Raw genomic sequence first — 23,664 nt, forward strand, 5'->3', positions numbered from 1 at the left:
TTGTTAATAAAATCAATTCCAGATGCTTGAGTACGACGTGAAGTAGATTTCATTTTACTATATCGCTTAATAATATTGTGGGTATGTTGGTGACGCACAAAAATACGATGACTGGAAATATCAGTATCAGCTCGAACCATTCGACCGTGTGCAACGCAAAGCTGCTCGAATTGTCGAGGATCACGCGCTCTGGGAAGGGCTCGATCACCTGGCGTTGCGTAGACACGTGGCTTCATTGTGTGTCTTCTATCGCATTTATCACGGGAGTGTTCCGAAGAGCTGTTTAACCTGATTCCTGCCGCCGAATTCCACCTTCGCACGACACGCCACAAGTTAGGATATCATCCCCACCATCTGGATGTGTGACGGTCCTCCACAGTGCGATTTCCAAGGAATTTTCTTCCAGATACCACAAAGCCGTGGAATGAGAATCCTTGAGAACATTTAAAAAAGCGCGTACACCTTCCTTAAAAGCAATGCGTCTGTGATTCCTCTGGTGTTGCAAAAGAATATGGGCGGCGGTGATCACTTAACACCAGGTGACCCGTACGTTTGTTTGTCCTCCTTTTCCATAAAAAAAATAAAAACAGACCTCACAAAGTGCGTCCAATACGCCAACTTTACCGTTCAACATATTATTATGACTCCGTGAAAAGGTTAGCTAGAAGTCAATAGAGTAATGGATGGAGATACATTTGTTCTCGAACAAAGCCAATATCGACGATTACGTGGCGGACGTATGGAGCGAAGTTATTCTCGCGGAAACAAACTGTCTCGTTTTCCAATAAAGAGGAGAAGTATTGCGACGTCGATCATTGAGTTTTCTGCTTAGACGCGCACTGTTTTCTTATACTATTGACATTGGCGCCGTGTCTTTAATTAACTTCCTTCGTTTCAGCACTTGCGATCCTAAAAGTTTATTCGCGCTTAGTTCAACTTTCACACGTTCGATTTAAAAGATAAAGTGTCTGTCTTTCTGTTACAAGATTAAGGGGTTATCTTCTACCAATTCGCTCGAATGTTAGAAGATCATTAATAAATTAATCAATGTAATGAAAAATATCCAACAATTAAAGTGAAATTTAGTACAGAACTAGACAAGAGTTTGAGAAAGGATATAGGCTAATTTTTATCGCGAATTAAAGACTTAGTGGGGTTGAAATAAGGGTAGAAGTTTGTATGGAAGTTCGTCATTATTGAAGAAAACACCATGAAACGTTGTATCTAAGCACTTGATAAAAAATAAACAAAAATTTTTGTTGTAGCGTTTTTAAAATTTACATCTGTATGGGGATGAAAGAGGGATATGAAAGTTCTATAGTTTGTAGCTTAATGTATTATCTACAACAGTTTCAGCACAGTTTCTATGAGTATTGTTTGCAATGTGAGTATATTAAAATATAAAAAATGCTGCCCAAAGTAACTATTTCACGCGAACGAAGTCGCGGATAAAACTAGTTGTAGGTTGTGTACTTTATTATAAAAAAATCGATCATTTTTGTTGAAAAATGTATCCTTCTAGAATCTAGATAGTGGTTGAATTTGTGTGGATATAGCTTAGCCATAGACTTTAAATCAAAATTAAATTAAATTAAGTCTTATTATATTAAGTAAATAGAATTGAATTACATTAAATTATGCAATGTGAAATATATACTAACACTAGCTGACCCTGCAAACGCTGTATTGCCATATAAAGTAATTTAAAAAATATCAATAATTAAAATTTTTGGGGTATAAAAAAAAACAGATTTTTTTTAGACAAAGAAAGTGTACGAGATAGAAGAACCTCTCTAACGGAGAATCAGCGAAATAGAAAAGGAAAGCCCAACTATTGTTACTGTAACCGATTTTGACTGACAAGTCATAATCAATCAGCCATTCGTGATTTTGATATTTTGAATATTGTTTAACTAGCTAACCACTAGCTAACGAACACATTGATAATTAATCAGAATTGGTCACGCTTAGGTCAGGTCACCTATACACTAGTATACACAATTCACCTTACAAATAAACTTGGTATACATGTATACCTAAGAATTTACCAAGAATATGCAAAATGTTGATTATATCACTGATAACACTGCCAATACAATGATCGTTCTGAAGTTTTCCGAATGTCAGGCAGCCTTGTAAATAAACGCGGGAAACGTTATTCGTCCGTATAAACGAATCGCAAAATGTCTAATATTCTTGGTATAATCTTAGTTATAACTTTATACCAAGTTTATTTGTGTGGACGTAAGTCTTTGGCTTAAATATAATTTTATTGACATAAAGTAAAGAAAATGATTAAATTGAAACCCACGTGAATGGCCATAAAATTGATATTTTATAGTACAAAAGAGGAACTGAATTATGGCATAGACAGCGTAGAGTAATAAATTGGACCCAACTTTATAAAGGTATAATAAAGCAGCAGTTTGCACTTATCTGAAGGCGACCGAGCTCGATAGAATTACATAAAAGGACATTACAATAAAGTGATTTAGAACTCTACCCGATTCGTGTCTTGGAATATATTAGGTCAGGTGCGAATTAATTTAAACCTAACCTGAAATAACTTTGAAACGATGTTTTTCATGCCAATATAACATGTTTGCCAAGCTTAATCAGAATGTGTGGTGCATACGTCAGGTGCTATAAAATATTATGATATTTAAATACAAAAAAGGTCCAGAAAATGTACTGCCTATAAAACTATGTGGGTCTGAACTGCATTATGTTACTAAGTTTAAATATCTATCCCGCTGTTCCTGACAAGTAAAGGTCACCCTGTTCAAAGCCTACTGCCAGGCGCTCTACACCTCTACAACTTCACCAAAGCCACTTTTGACGCTCTCAGAGTGTAATATAACAATGCGTTTCGATCTCTACTGGGGTTGCCATGGAGGTGTAGCGCGTCGGGTATGTTTGCGATGCACAGGATTGACGATTTTTATGCTGTAATGCGTAGTGCTAGAGCGGGATTTCTGACGTGATTATATAATAATCATAACGATCAATCAAAACGGTAAAACATTACCACCGAAATACACCAAAATTTTTTCTTATATAATAATGTTATTTTTAATATTTATAATTCTCAATTTGTAATTTTTAATTTATATTTTTTAATTCTAATTTATATATTTTTTTAATTTATTAATGTTATCTAATTAATTAAGTAATGTTATATACCTTTTTTAATGCAAAATTGGCTATCTGTCCGAAATAAAATATTTTTATTTATTTATTTATTTATATATTAAAAAAGGAAGAATTCGACACCCTGACTTTAGCTGGTTAACAACGTATACTGAACCACAACCAATGGCCGAGAATTAAATAATTGTCAATTTATACATACAAGTTTTAAAGAAACAAAGTAATTTCTCACCAATTGTATAAAAATAATTTTATAATATTTAATTACACGTTATATAACACAATACTACGGTACAATAATATTTTAATTGCATTTAATATTTCTTTGTTACTTTATTGTTTATTATCCTACAAACGTAAAATACCACGAGGAAGAAATTTCTTCAAGGATTCTTTTTTATACGCCAAAGAAGAATAACTTGTTGCGTGAGTACATATTAGTACACACACACTTTATCACATTTGCCGTGAAACGTAACGTGATAAACACGCTCATAATCCAAGATATTAAAATTATCTGATAATTTAGTAAGGGTAATTCCAACCTATGACATTAGATAAAATTATGTATAAAATATAAAATAAATAAATAAAAATAAAATCATATTTATTGTTTTCAAAGAAAAAATAGAGAATAACATACATGCTACAGATCACAACTTAAAATTAAAACAAAAGGTAGCGGCTCAGCTTCTGCTGCTCGGCGTACATTATTCCAAGCAGCGCTGGTTTTCAGTCGCCCCCGTCCCTGAGGTGCTATTAGAGAACGTCCACCAGATATAAATCACCAAAAAAAATTAAAATAAACTTTCAAATGTTGTAATTATACAGATACTGAGTTTCATATAATTATGTTTTAAAATCTATTATACTATTTATTCTACACTGGCCTGCAAAAGTAAGTATCACACTTTTCAAATTAAATTTTTTTCTTAACTATAGAAGGTAGAGATTTCAGATTAAAAACGTTTTGTTGCAAATTTTATAGGCTTTAATCTTAGAAACTAAAATTATACATTTGTAACATTTTTAACTTAAAAAAGATAAAACAATGAAAATAGACATTTTTAGTTAAGTGTAAAAAATTCAACTATACCTGTTATTTAATTTTTAATAACTGGTATTGCCTCCTCGAGCTCTGATTACAGCTTCGAGCCGGTTTGGCATACTGAACACTAGATTTCGGAGCCGATATTGGGGAATATTCTCCCATTCTTCTACCAGGGCCTGCTTTAGTGCCCTGAGGGTAGTAGGTGGTGGTCTGCGATTTCTGACTAGCCTCCCAAGCTCATCCCAAGCGTGTTCAATCGGGTTGAGATCAGGACTTCTTGATGGCCAAGCCATCACGCTGATACCGACCTCCTGAATATACTCTTGTACGATATGAGCCGTGTGTGGCCGGGCATTATCATGCAGCAGCATCGATCCATCACCCATATTTGCTAAATACGGCCCTGCATACTCATTGAGAATCTCTTGAGCACTGGGGTGCTTAGCAGAAACCTCCACGTGTGGGCGGTGGTGTCGATCCACGATGAAACCTTTCTTAGGCGTTCTGAATAGAATGACACCTACCTCTCCGGTGCACCCTGGAAACATTGCGCCTGTGACTGATTTGTTATTGCGCTCGATTTTCACTAATCGCTGCGTAATGGCAGTCCTTTGCTGGCCAGTGGCTAATATCTGCTCCACTCTTCCGGCGGTTAGTGGGTGCCAACCGGAAGATTTTACAGCATCCACCTGCGTCTTTGGCCTGCGCAATTGATCGCCGTACGCGGGGATGACGGAGTCCTGGGAGGTTGAGCGGGACAGGGGTCGGGGATTAGTTACCCCTGTAACGTAATACGCTTCCTTCGGTCCTGATTTCAAGCTAAACGGTAGCCCCGTGAGTAGCCGCCACAAGGTTAATGGTCATGTGTCCCCGCCTCGGCGGAGCCACAGGCGAGGTTCGGCTGGTCCCCGCAAGTGGAGGTGCTCAGCCATGCTGACGGGGTAAGAATGGTTGGAGGAACTGATGGATAGGATCGAATCCATCAGCCGCTCATCTCGAGCTCCCGATGTCGCGCAAGAGGCCAACCAGCTGGACCTATATTCCCCTTGCAGCCCTGATGGTTAAGTTAACCATCCCCAGTTGCGGGCTCGGTGGAGGGTGGGGAGCAAGGGGAACGAAGTTTTTACTCGGTAAAGTATGGACAACCCAAGATCCAAAAAAACCCCAAAACAAACTAATTCCCCGGCGGAGAAATCGACCGGGACCACACAGACCTCTGGAGCGTGTTCAGCACCTGCTGGCACCCAGAAATTACAGACTAAGGAGCCTAATAGGGAACCGTCTATGGTCACAGACGCCGCAACAGCAGTGTCTGCCCAATCAGTCAGCAGACTGGAGGCAGGTTGGACCCTCGTATCTTACAAGGGCCGAAACCAAAACAAACCCCGAATAGGGGAGAGTCACTCGGCACATGACAACACAGATCGCCATCGACCCAACAGGAGGCAAAGGCGCATAGCAGCTCGCCTTCGCAAGGCCAACGCTCAGAAAGCTAGCGCCTCAATGCCCTCCTCTGAACCCGAACCGCAACCCAGCACCTCACGAGGTTCGGATATGCCGGTCAAGCAAGCCCGGTATGATCCTAGGAAGGCCCCAGACAACCGAGGGCCTCCTTCCAACAAAGCAGGCAGAGTAGCCCAACCCTCGACATCCACCAAACGCACTCGCTTGGATGAAACCAACTCTCCGAGGGGTGACCATGAGGGCCAAATTGCTAAATCGGCCCAAACCGACATCATACGCCAACGCTGCGAAAACCGACCCTGTTGTGGCCATAACATCTACCACTACAGGGCATATTGACGCAAATATGGCACAGCTTATACAAAGCAAGCTTGAAGATAAGCTCATGACAGCCATGACGGCCGCTATGAGTGAAGACAGAGAAGGGTCTGCGTTTCTGGGCAAACCCATCTATGATGGGGGCATCCTAAAACTGTGGTGCTCTAATCTTAAAACATTGGAGTGGCTGAAAACTGCTGTCCTGGAAATCCAACTCCCTAACGGTGACACCCTGGCAGTAAAAAACATCTGGGAAATTCCCAACCGCGTCAGGTGTGGCATACTACCAGGTGAATGGAAGGACACCAAAGCAATCGGCGGGATGCTACGGTTCCAAAACTCTTGGGCCAAAGTAGACAGCTGGTTATTACACGCCTTTTATCACCACAACGACCACAGCTTCATCGTGGTAAGCATCCAGGAGGACCAAATCCCCAAAATCTTGGAGCATGAGCGCCGGCTTTCATTCATGCTGGGCTCAGTATATCTGAAGTTCCAGGGGCCAGGAGGTAAATACACCGAGACCCCCCCCCCTCTAAGGATACAAACGGTGAGGCATTGACAACAACAGAGAATAATATAGACGACAATGATGCACTGCCGGAACCCATGGACGCTCAAACAATTGACCCAGCAGACGGCAACTGCGCCACTAGCTCTCCCTCGGAGGAAGTGCTCGACAGCCTAAAGGAGCTCGAAGAGCTTCTGGCGGCGGGCACCAAAGGCGATGCCGACTGCACCAAGGGCATTGAAGAGCTCTGCATCGGGGATGGCGAGGAGGGTGTGCTATCCAAAGATGGCATCCCCTTCTAAGTGCAGCACCATCCAAATAAACCTCCACCATAGCGAAACCGCAACGGCCCAACTTCGGAAATGGTTGGAATCTAACCCTACAGCTCTCGCCCTAATCCAGGAGCCGTGGGTTAGGCGGGGCCGGATATGCCATCTCTCCAATATCGGAGGTAAGCTTATACATTACTCAGGACCAGAACACCCTAGAGCCTGTATCTACATTTCTAATAATCTACATGTGCAACCCCTAACAGATTTTTGTTACAGAGACTTATGCGCAATAAAAATACTGGACAGACACATCCTTCCAACTCACCAGAGAGCGATAGTGGTCGCCTCCGTCTATATGCCTGACGGGGAAGACCCACCGCCGGAAGAACTTGTCAACCTGGTGAACTACTGCGAGACAACCAAGAGCGAGCTTATTGTGGCTGCAGACTGCAATGCACATCACCCGCTCTGGGGCATGCAAACAACCAACAAAAGGGGTAAGCAACTCACTGAATACCTTTTTTCTACTAACCTTAATATTTTGAATGTAGGTTCAAAACCCACCTTTGTAAATAGGAGGAGCAAAACAATTATAGACATCACTTTAGCAACAGAGGGAATGTCTGATTATATATCCAATTGGCATGTCGAAAGAAGCATCCTGCTCAGACCACAGATGGATACTTTTTAACCTGGAGGTAAACATCACTACACCACCTCCCAAGAGGAAACCCCGCAGAACGAATCTTACTCAGTACAAGTTGCTGATGGAATCGCGTCTAAAGGACGAAACACTCCCAGCCAGGATAATCGGAGTAGATAACATCGAAAACCAAATAGCACAAATATACGAATTCATGACTGCCAGTTATCATGCTACATGTCCCCTTACCAGCCCTCAATCAGACAGACCAAGACCCCAGACCTGGTGGGGACCTGAATTAGAAAGGCTCAGGAAAAAAGTGAGGAGACATCTGAACCGCGCAATGAACACAGGCGATCAATACGACTGGGACATCTACAAAGAGTGTAAGTCTGAATACAAGAAACGCATCAGATACAGAAGATCAGAAGGCTGGCGTAAATTTTGCAGCAGCATCCAATGCCATAACCAGGCCAACAGGGCAAGGAAATTAATCTCTAACCAACCCAGGCAAATCCTCGGATCCCTGCTGAAACCTGACGGTACATGTACCAACTCATCAGAGGAAACAGAGCGAGTCCTGACGGAAACTCACTTTCCAGGATGCAAAATAATGCAGCATATCGAGTGGGTAAATGAAAACATAACCGCTGAGGAAGCTGACTGGCAACAAGCACACAAGTTGGTGACAACCGATAAAATAAAGTGGGCTATAAATTCCTTTCACCCCTTTAAGTCAGCAGGACCTGATGGGATCTTTCCCGCCTTGTTGCAATGGTGAGGAGAAGGTCTCCACAACCGGCTGATCAACATTTTCAGGGCGTGTCTAGCGCATAGATACATCCCTAGGATATGGAGGGAAGTTAAAGTGATTTTCATACCTAAACCAGGTAAAAGTGACTATTCTAACGCTAAATCTTACAGACCCATAAGTCTTACCTCTTTTACCCTGAAGACCCTAGAAAGGCTGTGTGAAAGAGAACTGAGGGAGAATTACCTTAAGAACATACCCCTACACCCCAACCAACACGCATACAGTCAGGGTAAAAGCACCGAATCTGCACTCCACGCTGTAGTGAACGTTATAGAGGGCGCACTTTCGGAAAAAACCTTTTGTCTAGGAACCTTCGTGGACATTGAAGGAGTCTTCGATAAGACAAAATTTACAAAAATAAAAGAAGCATTACACCGCCATGGAGTATGTACAACTCTGTCATCATGGATTGAAAACATGCTCAAACACAGAGTGATATTACTAAATGAAAGTGAGACACATAAAGCATTTGTAGCTAAAGGCTGCCCCCAAGGAGGAGTTATCTCACCTCTTTTATGGAACTTGGTAGTAAATGATCTAATTACCACTCTAAACGAAAATCACTACCTTACGGTAGGCTACGCAGACGAACCTAACTATATTAATAAGCGGAAAGTTTGCCAGTACTATATGTGAAGTAACTAATGCAGCATTGAAAATCGTGGAAAGATGGTGCATAGATAACGACATATCAGTCAACCCACAGAAAACGGAATTGGTAATGTTCACAAACAAAAGAATTCTGGGTAACTATAAACTGCCAAAACTGTTTAACACCGAACTCCAACTAAACAGCGAAGTGAAATACTTAGGAGTTATACTTGACAGCAAGTTAAACTGGGCGGCCCACTTGGAATCAAAAATAAATGCAGCTACCGTAACCTTCTGGCAATGCCGTAGAATGTTAGGAAAGACATGGGGACTTGCCCCGAACATCCTACTATGGCTCTACACAGCTGTGATACGACCTATGATATGTTACGGCGCAGTTGTATGGTGGCCACGCACCAAGCTGAACACTACTTGTAATAAACTGCAACGATTCCAAAGACTAGCGTGTATGGCTATCACAGGATGTATGCGAACCACACCTACCGCGGCTGTAGAAGCTATGCTGAACCTTCCGGCTCTACACCTCTATATAAAACAAGAGGCGGCCTGCGCCGCAGTAAGGTTGAAGACATTAAATCTTTGGAAGACCACTCAATCCCCACACCCAGAGGTTCTAAATGAGGTGATTGAAAAGGAGCCTCTGCTGTTGGCAGTAAGTGATAGATCTCCAAAGGAATACATATTCGATAAGAGATACAAAATACAGCTGTATGAAGAACTGAAAGAGGACCTCAGTACAAAAGACCTCAGGATTTTCACAGATGGCTCAAAGACAAGGTCGGGCACGGGATACGGAGTGTTCTCGGATGACCTAAATATAAGAATAGCTGCATCACTAAGAGCTCATAACACTGTCTTCCAAGCAGAATGTATGGGTATCATAGAAGCAGTCACTGCTACTTTGACTCGAAAGGTAAAAGACTACTCCATCCGCATCCTTTCAGATAGCAAATCAGTACTACAAGCCCTACAAAGCCACACTATCACCTCTAAGCTAATATACAACTGTCACCAGCGTCTGAGGGAGTTATGCGAAAATAACAACCAAGTAACTCTTCAATGGATAAAGGGTCACAGTAACTCACGAGGGAATGATGCCGCTGATGAATTGGCCAGGAGAGGCTCAGCGATGACAGCAAAAGGACCAGAACCAACTATTCCTCTCCCGCCTAGCTGGCCTACGAAGGTAATACGCCAACACACCAAGGAATTACATAATAAGTACTGGATGGAAGTAAGTGGGTGTAGACAAGCAAAAGAAGCTCTACCTCAAATAGACCCCAAGCTCTCTCGCAAGCTAGTAAAACTTCCACGACCTAGGTTACGGAAAATAACTCATGTACTAACGGGTCACGGCCCTTTTAACAAGCATCTGTTCAATATAGGTGTCACCGACAGCCCACTGTGCAGAGCCTGCACGGAGGCGGACGAAACGGCCGCACACGTCATTTTGGAGTGTAGGAGTGTGGCCTCATACCGGGCCAAACACCTGGGGTCACCGAGGACTCTCCCCGAGGTCATGGGTGACATCAGAGGTTTGATACATTACCTTGAGGAACTGGGGTGGCAGGATTAGCCGCCCTCCTCAGCACGCAAAATAGGCGCGCTGTAGTCGTCGAGTTGCGGATAATAGCCCGTGATAACCTATAACCTATAACCTATAACCTATATATCTCTTGAGCATATCTTTGCCCAGTGAGGGTGCCATTTTCTATGGCTACTAGCTCTGTGCGAACTTCTGAGGATATGCCAGCCCATACATGTACACTGCCTCCACCGTATTGGACTCTTTCTGAGATGCAGGCTTGAAGGTATCGCTCACCAGGTCGCCTGTAAACACTTCGCCTTCCATCACAAGTGTAAAAGGAGAATCGAGACTCATCTGCAAACAAAATTCTTGACCACTCTTCTTCATCCCACTGCATGTGTTCATGGGCGTATCGCAGTCTCGCTACTCGATGCTGTCTCTCGAGTTTTGGGCCACTCGCTGGTCTTCGGGGTTTCAAATTTGCTTCAGCATGTCTTCTTCTCACTGTACTGTCACTAATGTAGTCCCTCCGGGTCTGAAGTAGCTGTTGCTGGACTTCAACTGCATTTTGGTGGCGATTTCGTAACACAGTGGAAATAATATAACGATCTTCTCGTGCACTGGTACACCTGGGTCTGCCATTACAAGGTCTCCTCAGATGGTGTCCAGTCTCTTCGTACCTTCGCTTTACCTTCTGGACCGTTCGTACCGTCACACCCACCATTCTTGCAGTGCGACGCATACTGATGCCTAGTTCCAGAAAAGCCATGATCCTAGCACATTCTTCAACTGAAAGAGGCATGATAATAAATGTTATGTGCTTTTTAGCATAAATTTTTAAAACAAGACCCATCGATCTTGAAAAAAATTTAAAACAGAAAGAAAAATGTGAATGGTAAAAGTGTAATTCGGAAACGTCCATTTTGAAAAAGGAATGGTTTTGTTTTTGAAGTTTTTTTTCAGCCAATCCTTAAAAGAAGGTTACCGACTATAAACTTTTTATGTATAAAATTAAATTCTCTTTGGAGTCCTTTTTATTTCGAAAGTATATCTTGTGAACTTAAAACGTTATCCCAATTTTAAAAGTATGATACTTACTTTTGAAGGCCAGTGTAACTATTTATCTATTACATATTCAGAATATATCACGCTATAGTCATAAATATCTATCCCTACTCTTTGCTATAGTCTTGTCTGTTTGTGTGTGTAAGGCAGTTTTAAACTTGAGTTTAAATGTATAAAAATTTGCATATAGCATTAAGGGTGTACAGTATACATGCTTTTTGAACTCTCTTAAGGTATAATCATCTCTATATATTCTTCTAAATCTGTACATATTGACTTGGCAAAACCATGGACTTCATTTAACGCGGTACTACTTCTAGGTACTATTATGATGGTTTGTACTTTATGTATGCTATGACATTTTGTACTATTATATAAACTATGAGGGTTTCTACTATTATATATTCTATGAGGGTATGAACTTTTATGTTTTCTTTGACAGTGTGTACTATAATATATTCTATGAGATAATAATAATAAGATTGAATATCTTTCTAATTTAGAAAGCTATTTAATCTTGGTACTTTCCACCTGGGCCTTTTTTAGATACATCCCTGATCTGGTCTCTATCTATTCAGTCTTCTTTCAGGCCCACCTTAATTAATTAAATTTTTCAATAACTGTCCCATAATTTAGAGACAAACTCTGTTTATGCACGTATTTTGCAATTAATTTTTGCTTGCCTTCACTGCCACACTGCCACTTAATGCCACACATCAATTTATTCGACGGTAAGGTTGCTTCTCGTTCGAGATCTTTGAATTTGCGAACTACTCTACGAAGCTCCTTAGATATCTCAAATTTTCAGCATAAGCAGCATAGTAATGAAACAAATCATAAACTAGAATATAATAGCTTTAGCAGCTAACGAAAATATTGCTTTATTTATTTATATTTAATATTCGCACTGAAGGTTGTTTCATTTCTTTTAAACGTTATTAAAAGAAATTGTGTTCACAATTATTTTGGTCCAGATTAACAATTATTCATTATGAACGAGAGGAAGGTTGAAAATATTTTATAACGGAATGAAGATAGCCCTTATTGCTTGTTGAAAGCAATAATGAGGGAAAAGAATTTTCATTTCAGCTTCTTCCTTGTGCCACTGAAGGCAGCCATTGAGACATTCCAAAGGTTTTCAGCGGCTATATAAAAATACAGGATTCATATCGACTCGTGCTGTGGAATTAATATCTATAATTGCGCTCCATTGTACACTATGAGTATTTCTAAAAAGTTTGTTATTTTTTAAAGTGATATTTCTCACTTCTGGGATTAAATTTACAAATCTAAACCATACATAAATTCATGGACGATGCGGGACTCGAACGCGCTACTCTCGGGTTCCTTCCGAGCGCTCTTACCAACAACCTGAGAGTTGAATAATACATACCAAGGTTCACGATGCGTGCGATCACGTGCCTCATTCGAACGGTTGGTGCGGAAGAGCGTATGACAGGGAGAAGTAATTTTAAACTTGGAGTAACTTTACATCGCGTTAATAATGAGACGGATAAAGGCCACCTATTTTATTTTGTATTATTAACCTCGTCTTGATGAAGTTTTTCTTCTATAGTAAAATACCAAGGTTTCATATAACTATTTACTTATTTTAACTTAGTCAGTCTCAAACAGTCACCCTGTGATGGAGGTAAATTTATTATATATTACATACATTTATTTAGTATTATATATTTAAGCCAATATTTTGAACGGTTGAAATAATATTAAAATATTGGGATATTCATCTCTAAATTATTCATATCTTTTTCTACTCTTCTACTTTTATCTGTCATTTATACAGCCGCAACCAGTAATATAAGTACATACTTTATTTGCTCTTTGAAAAAGTCTATACTCTATGGCCTAAACAAGCATTGTTTACCGTACTATAATGTCGCAAAAAAGTACAGTTGTTTCGGTGTCGCAGACAACTAAATGTAGGTTAGGTATGGTAGGTTCATATAAATATTAGGTAATACGCAGAACATACTACATTACATACAAAACATTTTAATGTCAACTTAAGAAAAAAGCTCGTTTTTATAATTTGCCAAGATGCTGCTAGGTATATTTTGTAATTTTCTATTTTCCCGCGTTGGCTGTATGAGTGTTCCTTTGCCTTTTCTTGAAGGAAAAATGAAACCACTCACCAGAGGCAAGTATACCTATTGTATAGAATACATTTCTCGCCCATTTATGCGACAACTCGAAAAATTTAGAGCTATTTCTTTGTTTAATTTTTGTTTTATTGAAAATTACCTAGTCGTAGAAAAAATAATGTATTCGACATGCTCGTGGCGTCATTCATACGTTACTCGTGTTTTTTGACCCTCATACAATTGCTGCATAAAATACTATTAATTATTATGCGGACAAGGCAAAAACTGGTCTCATTGAAGGTGGGCGCTGTGGGGAGATATTACCGAACGACCAATCAGCGGTCGAACATAACTGTTAAGCCAAGGATACACTAGGAGAGAAAATGTCCCGCAAATTGACGCGCAACGCTCAATATAAGTGACGCTAGGCATGTTGCTTGCTTCCGCTCCAAGAGTCATGCTTGCATACGTGTCAGTGCCGCATTCAACATCGTTTAAAATATCAATTCCTCTTTCTCGTTGTTTAGGTAATTCATTAAATTAATATCCACTACCTTCTTTATCGCTTACATTTCGATAAGCTACAAGAAATAATCTGGCACTGATCACCAAGACCAATTCGGATGACTTATCTTTGAACACTTATTAATGTTTTCAAGCATTCCACATAATTGTTAGGTTAAATTTCAGCAGAAATATACTTCAAATCACCGCATGTAACTATAGTTATAAGGCGAAATTTTGAATTTAAATTAGCGAAATGCCTCGCTAATAGTACCAACTGTTGGTACTCGGGGAGAACCCGCTTAGAAGTGGGAACTTATTGGTATATTACAGCGTCTTCCATCTGACCGCATAGCGGCTCGTATTATGACGATCAAGCCATCTCCAACCGGTTATTGGTGTTGCGTGGAAACATAGTCTCTCTGCATCTTCTATCGCATGCATATCACGGCTAGTGTATGGAGAAGTTCTTCAGAATAATACCTGTAGCTGCATTCAAACACAAGACATCACGTCAAAATGTTAAATTTCCCACAACAATACGATTTAGGAAACTTCAAGCGTACTGCATACACCTCGTGAACGCATGTCTTCGGTGTTGCGGATATCCATGGGCCAGCTGGATATCGCCTTCCATTAGGTGATAAAAGAAAAAAGAAACCGCTACATTTGTCCCCTAATGTGTCCAACGCTTTATACAGCTGCGTTTAATTTCACTCACCGCTTGAGTCGATCTTGCAAGTAAGTATTTGAAGTGACGTGGAACTTTACTCGAATACCGAATAGTTTTAAACTACCGTTTAGATATGAGCAATTTAAAGTTGAGCAGAATAATTATGAGAAGCTTCTCAAATCTTATGAACTATGTATGTAAAACTTATGAGATCTTTTGTTCTCAAAATCGAGTTTTGATTAGACTAATAATATCTCAAGTAATGTGCTGTTTTCATTCATCATTTTTGTTATTCAAAATGACAGACGCATAATATTATCATTAGTACCACATATATGATATCGTTTCCAAAGTTCTTGTAACGCTAGACATATAATTTAATATTAGTAAACTGGCAATTCTTTAATTCATATGTAACTAATTATATATGCTTATAACTATAACCACCTCTTAATATTTAGCGTTTGTTTTATTTAAATATCTTCATAAACAACAAAGTAAAATTAATTAAAGTAATACGCTGAAATCTAAGGGAAAAGGTTCCCGCTCGTCACTATTCAAGATTGAAAGTTAAAAACAACATAGTAATGTTGTGTCAAAAATGTGTAATAGATTGTCTATCTTACCGTTAACTTTCAAGAAGATAAGCTTGCTGAGACCGGCTCCGATACCATTTCTTGCTTCACACAAGTAATGCCCTTCGCTGTCCTTGGCCACTCTTTCAAAAATCAGAGACCCGTTGTCCAGAACACGCGAGTTTCCATCGAACATGAAGTCTTTGTATTCCCCGGGCGTATTACCTTCAAGACAAGATATTACCAATTATTAAAAAGAACTATATTTCAAAGGCTAACACACAATTGCGACACAAAAACCAGTGGGAGGCTCCTTTGCACAGGATGCCGTCTAGATTATGGGTACCACAACGGCGCCTATTTTTGACGTGGAGCAGTAATGTGTAAACATTACTGTGTTTCGGTCTGAAGGGCGCCGTAGCTAGTGAAATTACTGTGCAAACGAGGCTTAACATCTTATGTCTAAAGGTGACGAGCGCAATTGTAGTGCCGCTCAGAATTTTTGGGTTTTTCAAGAATCCTGAGCGGCACTGAATTGTAATGGCAGGGCGTATCAATAACCATCAGCTTAACGTCCTGCTCGTCTCGTCCAGAATTTTCATTTAAAAAAAATCTAGTAGTTACACTGATATTTACTTAATTATCTATGAAAAACATTACATTCAAGAACTTAGCAATAGCTTTTCCAAACACAGCAGATAGCTAAAAATACTTAAAATAAGTATTTGATATTAAACATCAGACATTTCGATATTAATGATATATTTTTAGTTAAAAATGTAAGGTTTTCATTAAAGGACACCGAATGATATTTGTAACAGCTACAATAGCTATTAATATTGATATCTTACCAACTGCTTTCTTCCAGGTGATAGTTGGTTTTGGATAGCCATCAGCTTGGCATTGCAGAATTACGTCCTGGCCAGCTGCCACGGCCATGTCACCCGGTTCCAAACGCCAGCGAGGTGGAACTAAACAAGATCTTTATGTTATACACCTACATTGTCTTTTGGAGGATATTTCATGTGATTACAGTCGATTTATTACACTGGAGATCGTGTTACCATGGTTCATACAAAATTTAGATTTATAACTCAATAGGAAAGAAAAACGACCATATTATGATCTCTTCAAACGTTAATACTAAACTTTAGCCATTATTCTGATGTTCAGATACATTGACTGAATTATTTCATTTATTAATTTGTAATACACATTACAATTTTCTTTGGTTCAGCTTTCTGCACTTTTCTTTATGTAAACTTTCAGTATCATAAATCTCACATTCTTTTTTCCGCGCAGTTGTTTTAGAAGGGAAAGAAAATAACACATCAAGGAATTTATACACAACATGAAATCAGTACACAATCCAACGATGAGGCTAATCTGCAGTAATGATAGTTTATATTAAATATCATTTAGTTAGATTATAAATTTGTATGGATTTACTGAATTATTGTTAATTAGTTGTTTGTCATTAATATAAAGATTAAGTATTATTATTATTATAAAAGTTGTCGCATAACCTATTAATATCGAGACTATTGGCAGAATTGATCACCGGGTCCACATATACAAACAGTGCTAAAAGAAACCTATGAAACGAAAAGCAGCCGTTGTTTTAACATTATTACATTATTAAGATCTCGAAGATTGCGAGCTTTTTTTATGTGAAACCCACGAAGGGATTTGATATTAATTTATTAAAGATATCCCTTAAATTATATCATTACTTATTATTAACCGACTTCAAAAAAGGAGGAGGTTCTCAATTCGTCGGTTTTTTTTATGTTAGTTACCTCAACACTTTTGACTGGGTGAACCGACGTTGATAATTCTTTTTTTATTTGAAAGCGTGCTTCCCGTGTGGATTGTAATTTGGTCCAGTCGGTGTCATCCAAGATAGGTTTGTAACTACATACATAGTTATAGGTGAGATGTGCTTGAGTCGTGAGGAGGTGAGAGGCGAGAGCGGGTCGCGGCGGAAGGACACCGCTTCAAAAAATTACAATAATCGTAACTAGAATAAGATTGTATAAAAATATGCAATTATTTTTATACTTTTTTTGTCTATATTATATCTATTGTTTTGGAATAGTGTTTTTGAAGTTGGTTGTTTTTGTTAATTTTTTTTACACCTTAATTACAGAAGGGCGCAAAACACGTTCCTGTGATTCTAGTGTTGCAGAGAATATGGGCGGCGGTGATCACTTAACATCAGGTAACCTGTACGTACGCCAATTTGTCCTCGTATTACTTAAAAATTACATGCCGTTGTGAGGAATAGCTTAGAAAATAGATTTAAAATAAATCCTTATAGGCGTTTCACAGATACTTTGAATTAAAACTATGATATAGAAGAATCGTTTTATGGTATCCACAACCATTTATATTATAACCACAACATTTGTTAGCAATAAATGGGCCATCTTATTTCGTACACCCATAAAAACCGAGTGCACACATACCAATACTGTTATCCACACGGATAATTAAAATAAAAGTTCTTAAATATGCCTTTTCTACATCCTAACTTAGCTCGGTTAATAACGGCACAAGAGCGTCTGAAAATTCAATGAAAACTGGATTAATAAATATTTATTTAAATCGGAATAAAACGAAAAGCCAAGTAGTATTTTTAATTACCATTAACAGTTAGTGGAACTGTGAAGCGTTCAGATCCAGCCACGTTCGAAGCTATACAAGTATAGTTCCCACTATGCAACGACGTAATATGCTCAATCACCAACGAAGCGCTATACTCGTCCATCCTCCTCGTCATGATGCCGCTTGGAGCGTATGGCGATGACGTCACGGGCTGCCCATTCTTCTCCCATCGAAAAGCAATCGGTAAATCACCCTCCAGTATTTGACAGGAGATCGCAGCCCTCATACCCTCCCTCAATAAATTCGTTAGAGGCTGGATGGGCAGTATCTTTGGCTGCACTGAAAACGAATTTAATTAAATCGACTTTCGTCCAATTAAAGCTAAAACACCATTTTGGCAAAACACCAACTTGTTTTGCAGGAAAAAGTCGACTTTACGAGTAATTAATACGAAATTTTAAGCCTGTTTACCGTTTAATGTAAGGCTTAGTGATGCCGGGATCTATAGGATTTTTTTATGTTTCACTTTATTACAGCAATTAGGTCTGTGAGGGCGAGACTTTAATGTTTGTAGGTGCTCCGATGGTATCCATGTTAGATAACAAATCTGATACTGCACATACCTACTCTTGAATCAGGTACAAAGACGAAAGAATAACTTTAGTTTTTATTATATTTTTCGTGCTGAATTTGTAAGGATGCTTGGTGGTTTTGTTAAAACATCACGTTGATATATATTAATTATGTAGTAATATAATGAAATAAGTGTTGATTGTACACATTAATTGAAAACGACACACAACACAAATGTACCTACATAGTGAAGGCAAAATACTTGATGTGATTCTAATTACAAAGCTTTTCACTTTTATTAAGAAACGTTTATACTATATAAATGACATTATTATAATATTATATAACACAAAGACGGCGTTGGAAATTTTATTCCTCAGGAACCGCAATAGGTACAAACTAATAGTATGTCGTTGGAAAGGTCTTGAAAAGAAAAGCTTAAAATCGTTTACTTTGGGTTTCTAAGTGGGATCAAAAGCTATTCGGGTTCAAACACTTCCCATAGAATTACACACTAAAACGTGCAACAATGGCGATTATCAACTAATTGGTTCGTTTACATTCAGCATATTTTCCTCAGTTATTACTCCCATTCTGCATATTATTAACCGCCTGGTTAGCAACATGCATGCCTATGCATACACAGGCAGGAGACATGTGATTAGTAAGTTTGGAAATTATATAAATTTATAACCTGTAATACAATTAAATTAGAGCAAAGCACCGTAAAAGTGCAATAAATACTAAATATATAGTGACTTAACTTGGCCACTAAACAAGGCAAAGATGGGGTGTGGTAATAAAGGAAAGCGGCGCTTTTCTCATGACGTATACGACCTGACCGATTCATTCCTTTGCAAATCAGTACTCGTTATTAATAACGATGAAATTTGTACTTTTGCACTATAAACGAGTATGTTTATGAAGTGGCATGTTTTCTGTAAATCTTATAGCAAGTTTTTGGGATAGCCCTTGTATATATTTAGTGACTAGAAGTCAAGACAGCATTGTATACATTATGTGACAGAAAAAATGAGTTAACCCAATATTTATATTTATTACACACATGCATGTACATACACTTTAGAAGTAAAAAAGGAGGTAATTAATGTTATTGATAACAAAATATTGGGCCAGTTTGATTATCAGGTTATGGATGAAAGTAAATTCAGTACAGAGTCCCAACAACAAGAAGCTGAGAGCATAAGAGTTTTGATGCTACAGGATGAAGTCAGTAATATCTGCCTACCTCCTGGGGAGTCATGCTTCATAATATGTATGTAGGTAGGTAATAGTTGTTGACTGATTTAGTACCCTATCACAAGTAAATAACAGCACTGTGTCAGGCAATGGTGGAAATAAAAGTAACAGGGTACTAACTGATGTGTTAATATTCTGCTGACTGTACGTACTCATAAACAGACACAGACATTACATAAATCATAACTAGGCAACGCAAGTATAAAGCTGCTGTCAACGATAATACATACCCAAAATCTGAACTTCGACTTCCCTCCTGGCCACATGACGCTGCCTATTCGTTGCTTGACAAGTGTATGTACCCGCATCCTCGCTCCGTTGAGTTTGTTCCACAATCAACGTTCCGTTCGGGAACACCTTTTGTCGTCGATTTAGAGGCAGCGTTTGTCCGTCTACAATAAAATAATTGCCATTTAGTGGTTGTTTGCCATACACGTTACTATCGAATTGATCGTTCTTGATGATTTTGGGTGAAAGCTTTCAAAGGCCACAATACAACATTATCACAGTGGCCACAATGTTAAAAAACAGACGGAATTGAAATTTCTGAAAAGTGTTAATATGCTCCCAATAAGAATTCTCGAATATCTTTGTTATATTGTAGCATGCCCACACGAGTAAAATCTGGAGCATCACTCTAGGTTTAATGCATTTCAAAACCGTAATCCAAGCCTTAACAGAAAGACTGCGCATGAGGCAGTAGGGCTAAGTAGGACCAGGATCTTAACGTAGCACTACAGACTAAACAAACACTCAATTCGAGGCCTTAGAGATAGATTGAGATTAGAGAGAGCATGTAAATTCTCTAATAGTGAAGATGAAACTCCGTTACACATCCCCTCTGAGTGTGAAGCATCTCTTTGGGAAGACCAAATTTCAAAAATAAGATGAGATGCGTCAGCTCACAGCAAAAGATACATAAAAGGAATCTATGTTAGTAGTGAGCCATCATTAACAGTGGCTATCACAATAGATCACAGTGGTCACAGTCAAATTGGGCTATCTTGAATTGTATTAAAACCGCATCGCCGACCATAACCCACAAGCTTTACCTATACTCATCATGTATCACTTAATCATGTAATTCTGTAGTGACTAAGGTAAGATAAAAACAAAAAGTTTCAAATTTGGAATAGCTTTACTTCGCGTCTACGTTCCGGTAGGAAAGTTAAATAAAATAATTTCGAGGGGCAACAAATTTCACGCTTATGAAATGTATAATGCATGAGATGGACTAGGTTATGAATCTGTAGTGTAACTATAGAAGGGAAGAAACCTAAATAATATGAATATATAATATAAATTGGAGCCATGCTTATCCTCATCATGTACTAATTAATAATTGAGTTACGCGCTTAAGCATATATTTAAAGAAAAACAATGTTCATTATTAGGTAACTAAAACTACGCACAGTCGAAATAGGGTCAAGAAGCAAAGAAAATAAATAAAATTACATTAAAAGTTAATCATGGATTCGTATGTAATATTTAGATCAAACCTTTCAACTCGCAGCATGAAAGCCTCTTGAAAATAAAATGTTTGTATGAAAATGTATGTATTTTTATATATATGGTATATCGTATAGAAAACTTAAATACATTTTCGCAAGGTAAATAGGCAAGAGGAACGTGTCGAAGAGGAAGGTAAATAAAGTTTGATGAAAACGTAGGACTTTTGTTGACAAGGGTCGCACAAGGCGGCATAGGAAAGGGAAAATTATTGGGGAGTGACCAACCATTCTTAATTTGATCTCTCGCAATAATTCTTTTAAACGGGCTCTACCATTTTATGGTCCAATGGTTTTATTTCAAGGCCTTTTTGCTTGATAATGTTGTAAATTCATATGAAATGTAAGCTTAGTAACAAGTTTGAATATTTTTGAAGTGAAAACTTATATAGCCGCGTTGGGCAATTTGCAATAGGGTAAAATTTTATGGGTTCGCGTCACCGACTTGCTCATGACTGGTGCGATAAATAAATAATTAAAACAATAAATATTGTGGGACTTTTTGGATGAGTGAAATCTCGCATCAACGAAATGCTTATAGCAGCATATCTGTAGCTATACACAGCTGAGGTATTGTGCAAAATTAGGTCGTGTACTTTGCAAAGAGTGATAGCTGTCTAACAACCCAGTTCTGTACTAATTTCCGTTTGCATCCTTTCCTTCTAAAAAGTAACTACATCCTATTTATTAACTGCTTATTTATTGGGTCCTAGGAAATTCTTCCATTATTAATTGAAACAAAACAAACCTCTCTAGATCAAAAATATGGTGTCTTTGCTACATAAAACCAGTGAGCATGAGTCGTTTTTGCTCAGTCAGTGCGAAACTTTCCACGTCTTCTCTTGTTTTTGGAAATTAATAATATTTTTATTTCTATGTTACTTATAAGGATTCAGTATAATACTAATAATAATGCTTAAATAAATATTACTATTGTATTTTTTGCAAGTGAGGAGATAAGTTGTAAGTGTAATACAAGAGGAAATTATTTTGTTTCGTTTGCCTTTGAATCCATCACTAAGCTCAGGATTCTATCTTAGAATCTCTCACTACGTTCATGATGACTGTTTTAGAATCATTTGCTTGCTCGGAATTCAAACTCGGCTCTCACAATAAAAGCCTCCAATTTAATAAAGGTAAATGTCAAGAAAGAGTTATATATGTATTTTTGGAAAATTCATTCCTTGTGGATTATTATTGACATATTCTGTTAAATTTAACAGTTTTCTTTATTCATCTACTATGAGATTGTCAGTAAGAACGAAAATAAAGAGTGAATTATGAATACATTTACTGCATTTATGAAGGTATTCTTCATAAACATAATAATTGTTTATAAAATAGAGCTATGTGCTCTCTCTTTAAACTTTAATCATTTCACAAAGAGATATGACATTTTTTAATTAATTAAATAATTATGTGCATATATCGACTGTGATGTGGTTTGTTTTTATTATAAAGTCAGAATATAATAGTATCTTATATTTTAAGACGATAAGAAAATATATCAAAATAATGCCACGACATTTTTATAATGACTACTTGTGAAAAATGTAATTGTAATGTAACGTAAAAGCCTCCTCGAAAGGCGTGAAAAAGAAATCACGTTGCGAATAAGTTAAAAATTCCTTTCCTAATTGGATCGTGCCAAGTCTGTATTAGACGTTGTGGGGCAATTTCCTTCCAAGTTTTCACGGGAACGTGTTATCACGTTCTTATTTGCACGCCTTGTTAGATTGGAACAGGTATTAACTGGTGTTCGCTAAATGCTTAAATATTACACAATATATTGAAGTCAATTTTATATTTATTCTTATATATATATACTTCAAAAAGGAGAGTGTTCTCAATTCGTCGGTATTTTTTTTAAGTTTGTAACCTCAAAACTTTCGACTGGGTGAAACGATTTTGATAATTCAATTTAATTTTTTAATTTGAAAGCTGGTGTTTCCCGTGTGGTGCCATTGTAATTTGGTCCAGATCTGACAGTGGCATCCATGAGAAAACCATAAAAGTCTTAAATTTGCTATACATACGTATAGCAAAGTGGGTGATAAATTTACGAATAACTCAATATCGCACCAACCGATTTCGATGATTCTTTATTGGAAAGGATATACTTCAAAGATAGTTTGGTAAGGTTCTGATTACGGAATCCATGGCAAAGTAACGGAACTCTTCAATTAAGCGCTTACGTTCTTGCTGTATTGAAAAATTTAGTATATCTGCACATTTTTAGACAAGTTGTTAGTTAGTATACTTCAAATTCACTAAAAATCATAAAATAAAAAAAAATTAACAAAACAACAACCGTCTTCAAAATCACTATTCCAAAACAATAGATATAATATGCACTAAAAAGTATAAAAATAATTGCGTATTTATATACAATGTAATTCTAGTTACGATTATTGTAATTTTTGGAGTCGGTGAC

The 23,664-nt window shown here is 38.0% G+C and overlaps 1 protein-coding gene across 1 annotated transcript in view; it reads right to left on the minus strand.

Annotated features, from left to right (window-relative positions):
* Nucleotides 1-20,344, minus strand: part of LOC126971920 (cell adhesion molecule Dscam2) — a 51,698-nt gene extending 31,354 nt beyond the window's left edge. The window contains exons 1-5 of the mRNA XM_050818420.1: nt 20,336-20,344; nt 19,953-20,114; nt 17,929-18,228; nt 16,134-16,253; nt 15,334-15,507 (exon numbers count right to left, since the gene is read on the minus strand). Coding sequence (XP_050674377.1) covers nt 15,334-15,507; nt 16,134-16,253; nt 17,929-18,175 — 541 coding nt within the window. The 5' untranslated portion in view covers nt 18,176-18,228; nt 19,953-20,114; nt 20,336-20,344. The remainder of the gene's footprint in view (nt 1-15,333; nt 15,508-16,133; nt 16,254-17,928; nt 18,229-19,952; nt 20,115-20,335) is intronic.
* Between the last annotated feature and the right edge of the window lie 3,320 nt (nt 20,345-23,664).

This window comes from Leptidea sinapis, chromosome 25 (genome assembly GCF_905404315.1).
Source record: "Leptidea sinapis chromosome 25, ilLepSina1.1, whole genome shotgun sequence".
Taxonomy (NCBI): Eukaryota; Metazoa; Arthropoda; class Insecta; order Lepidoptera; family Pieridae; genus Leptidea; species Leptidea sinapis.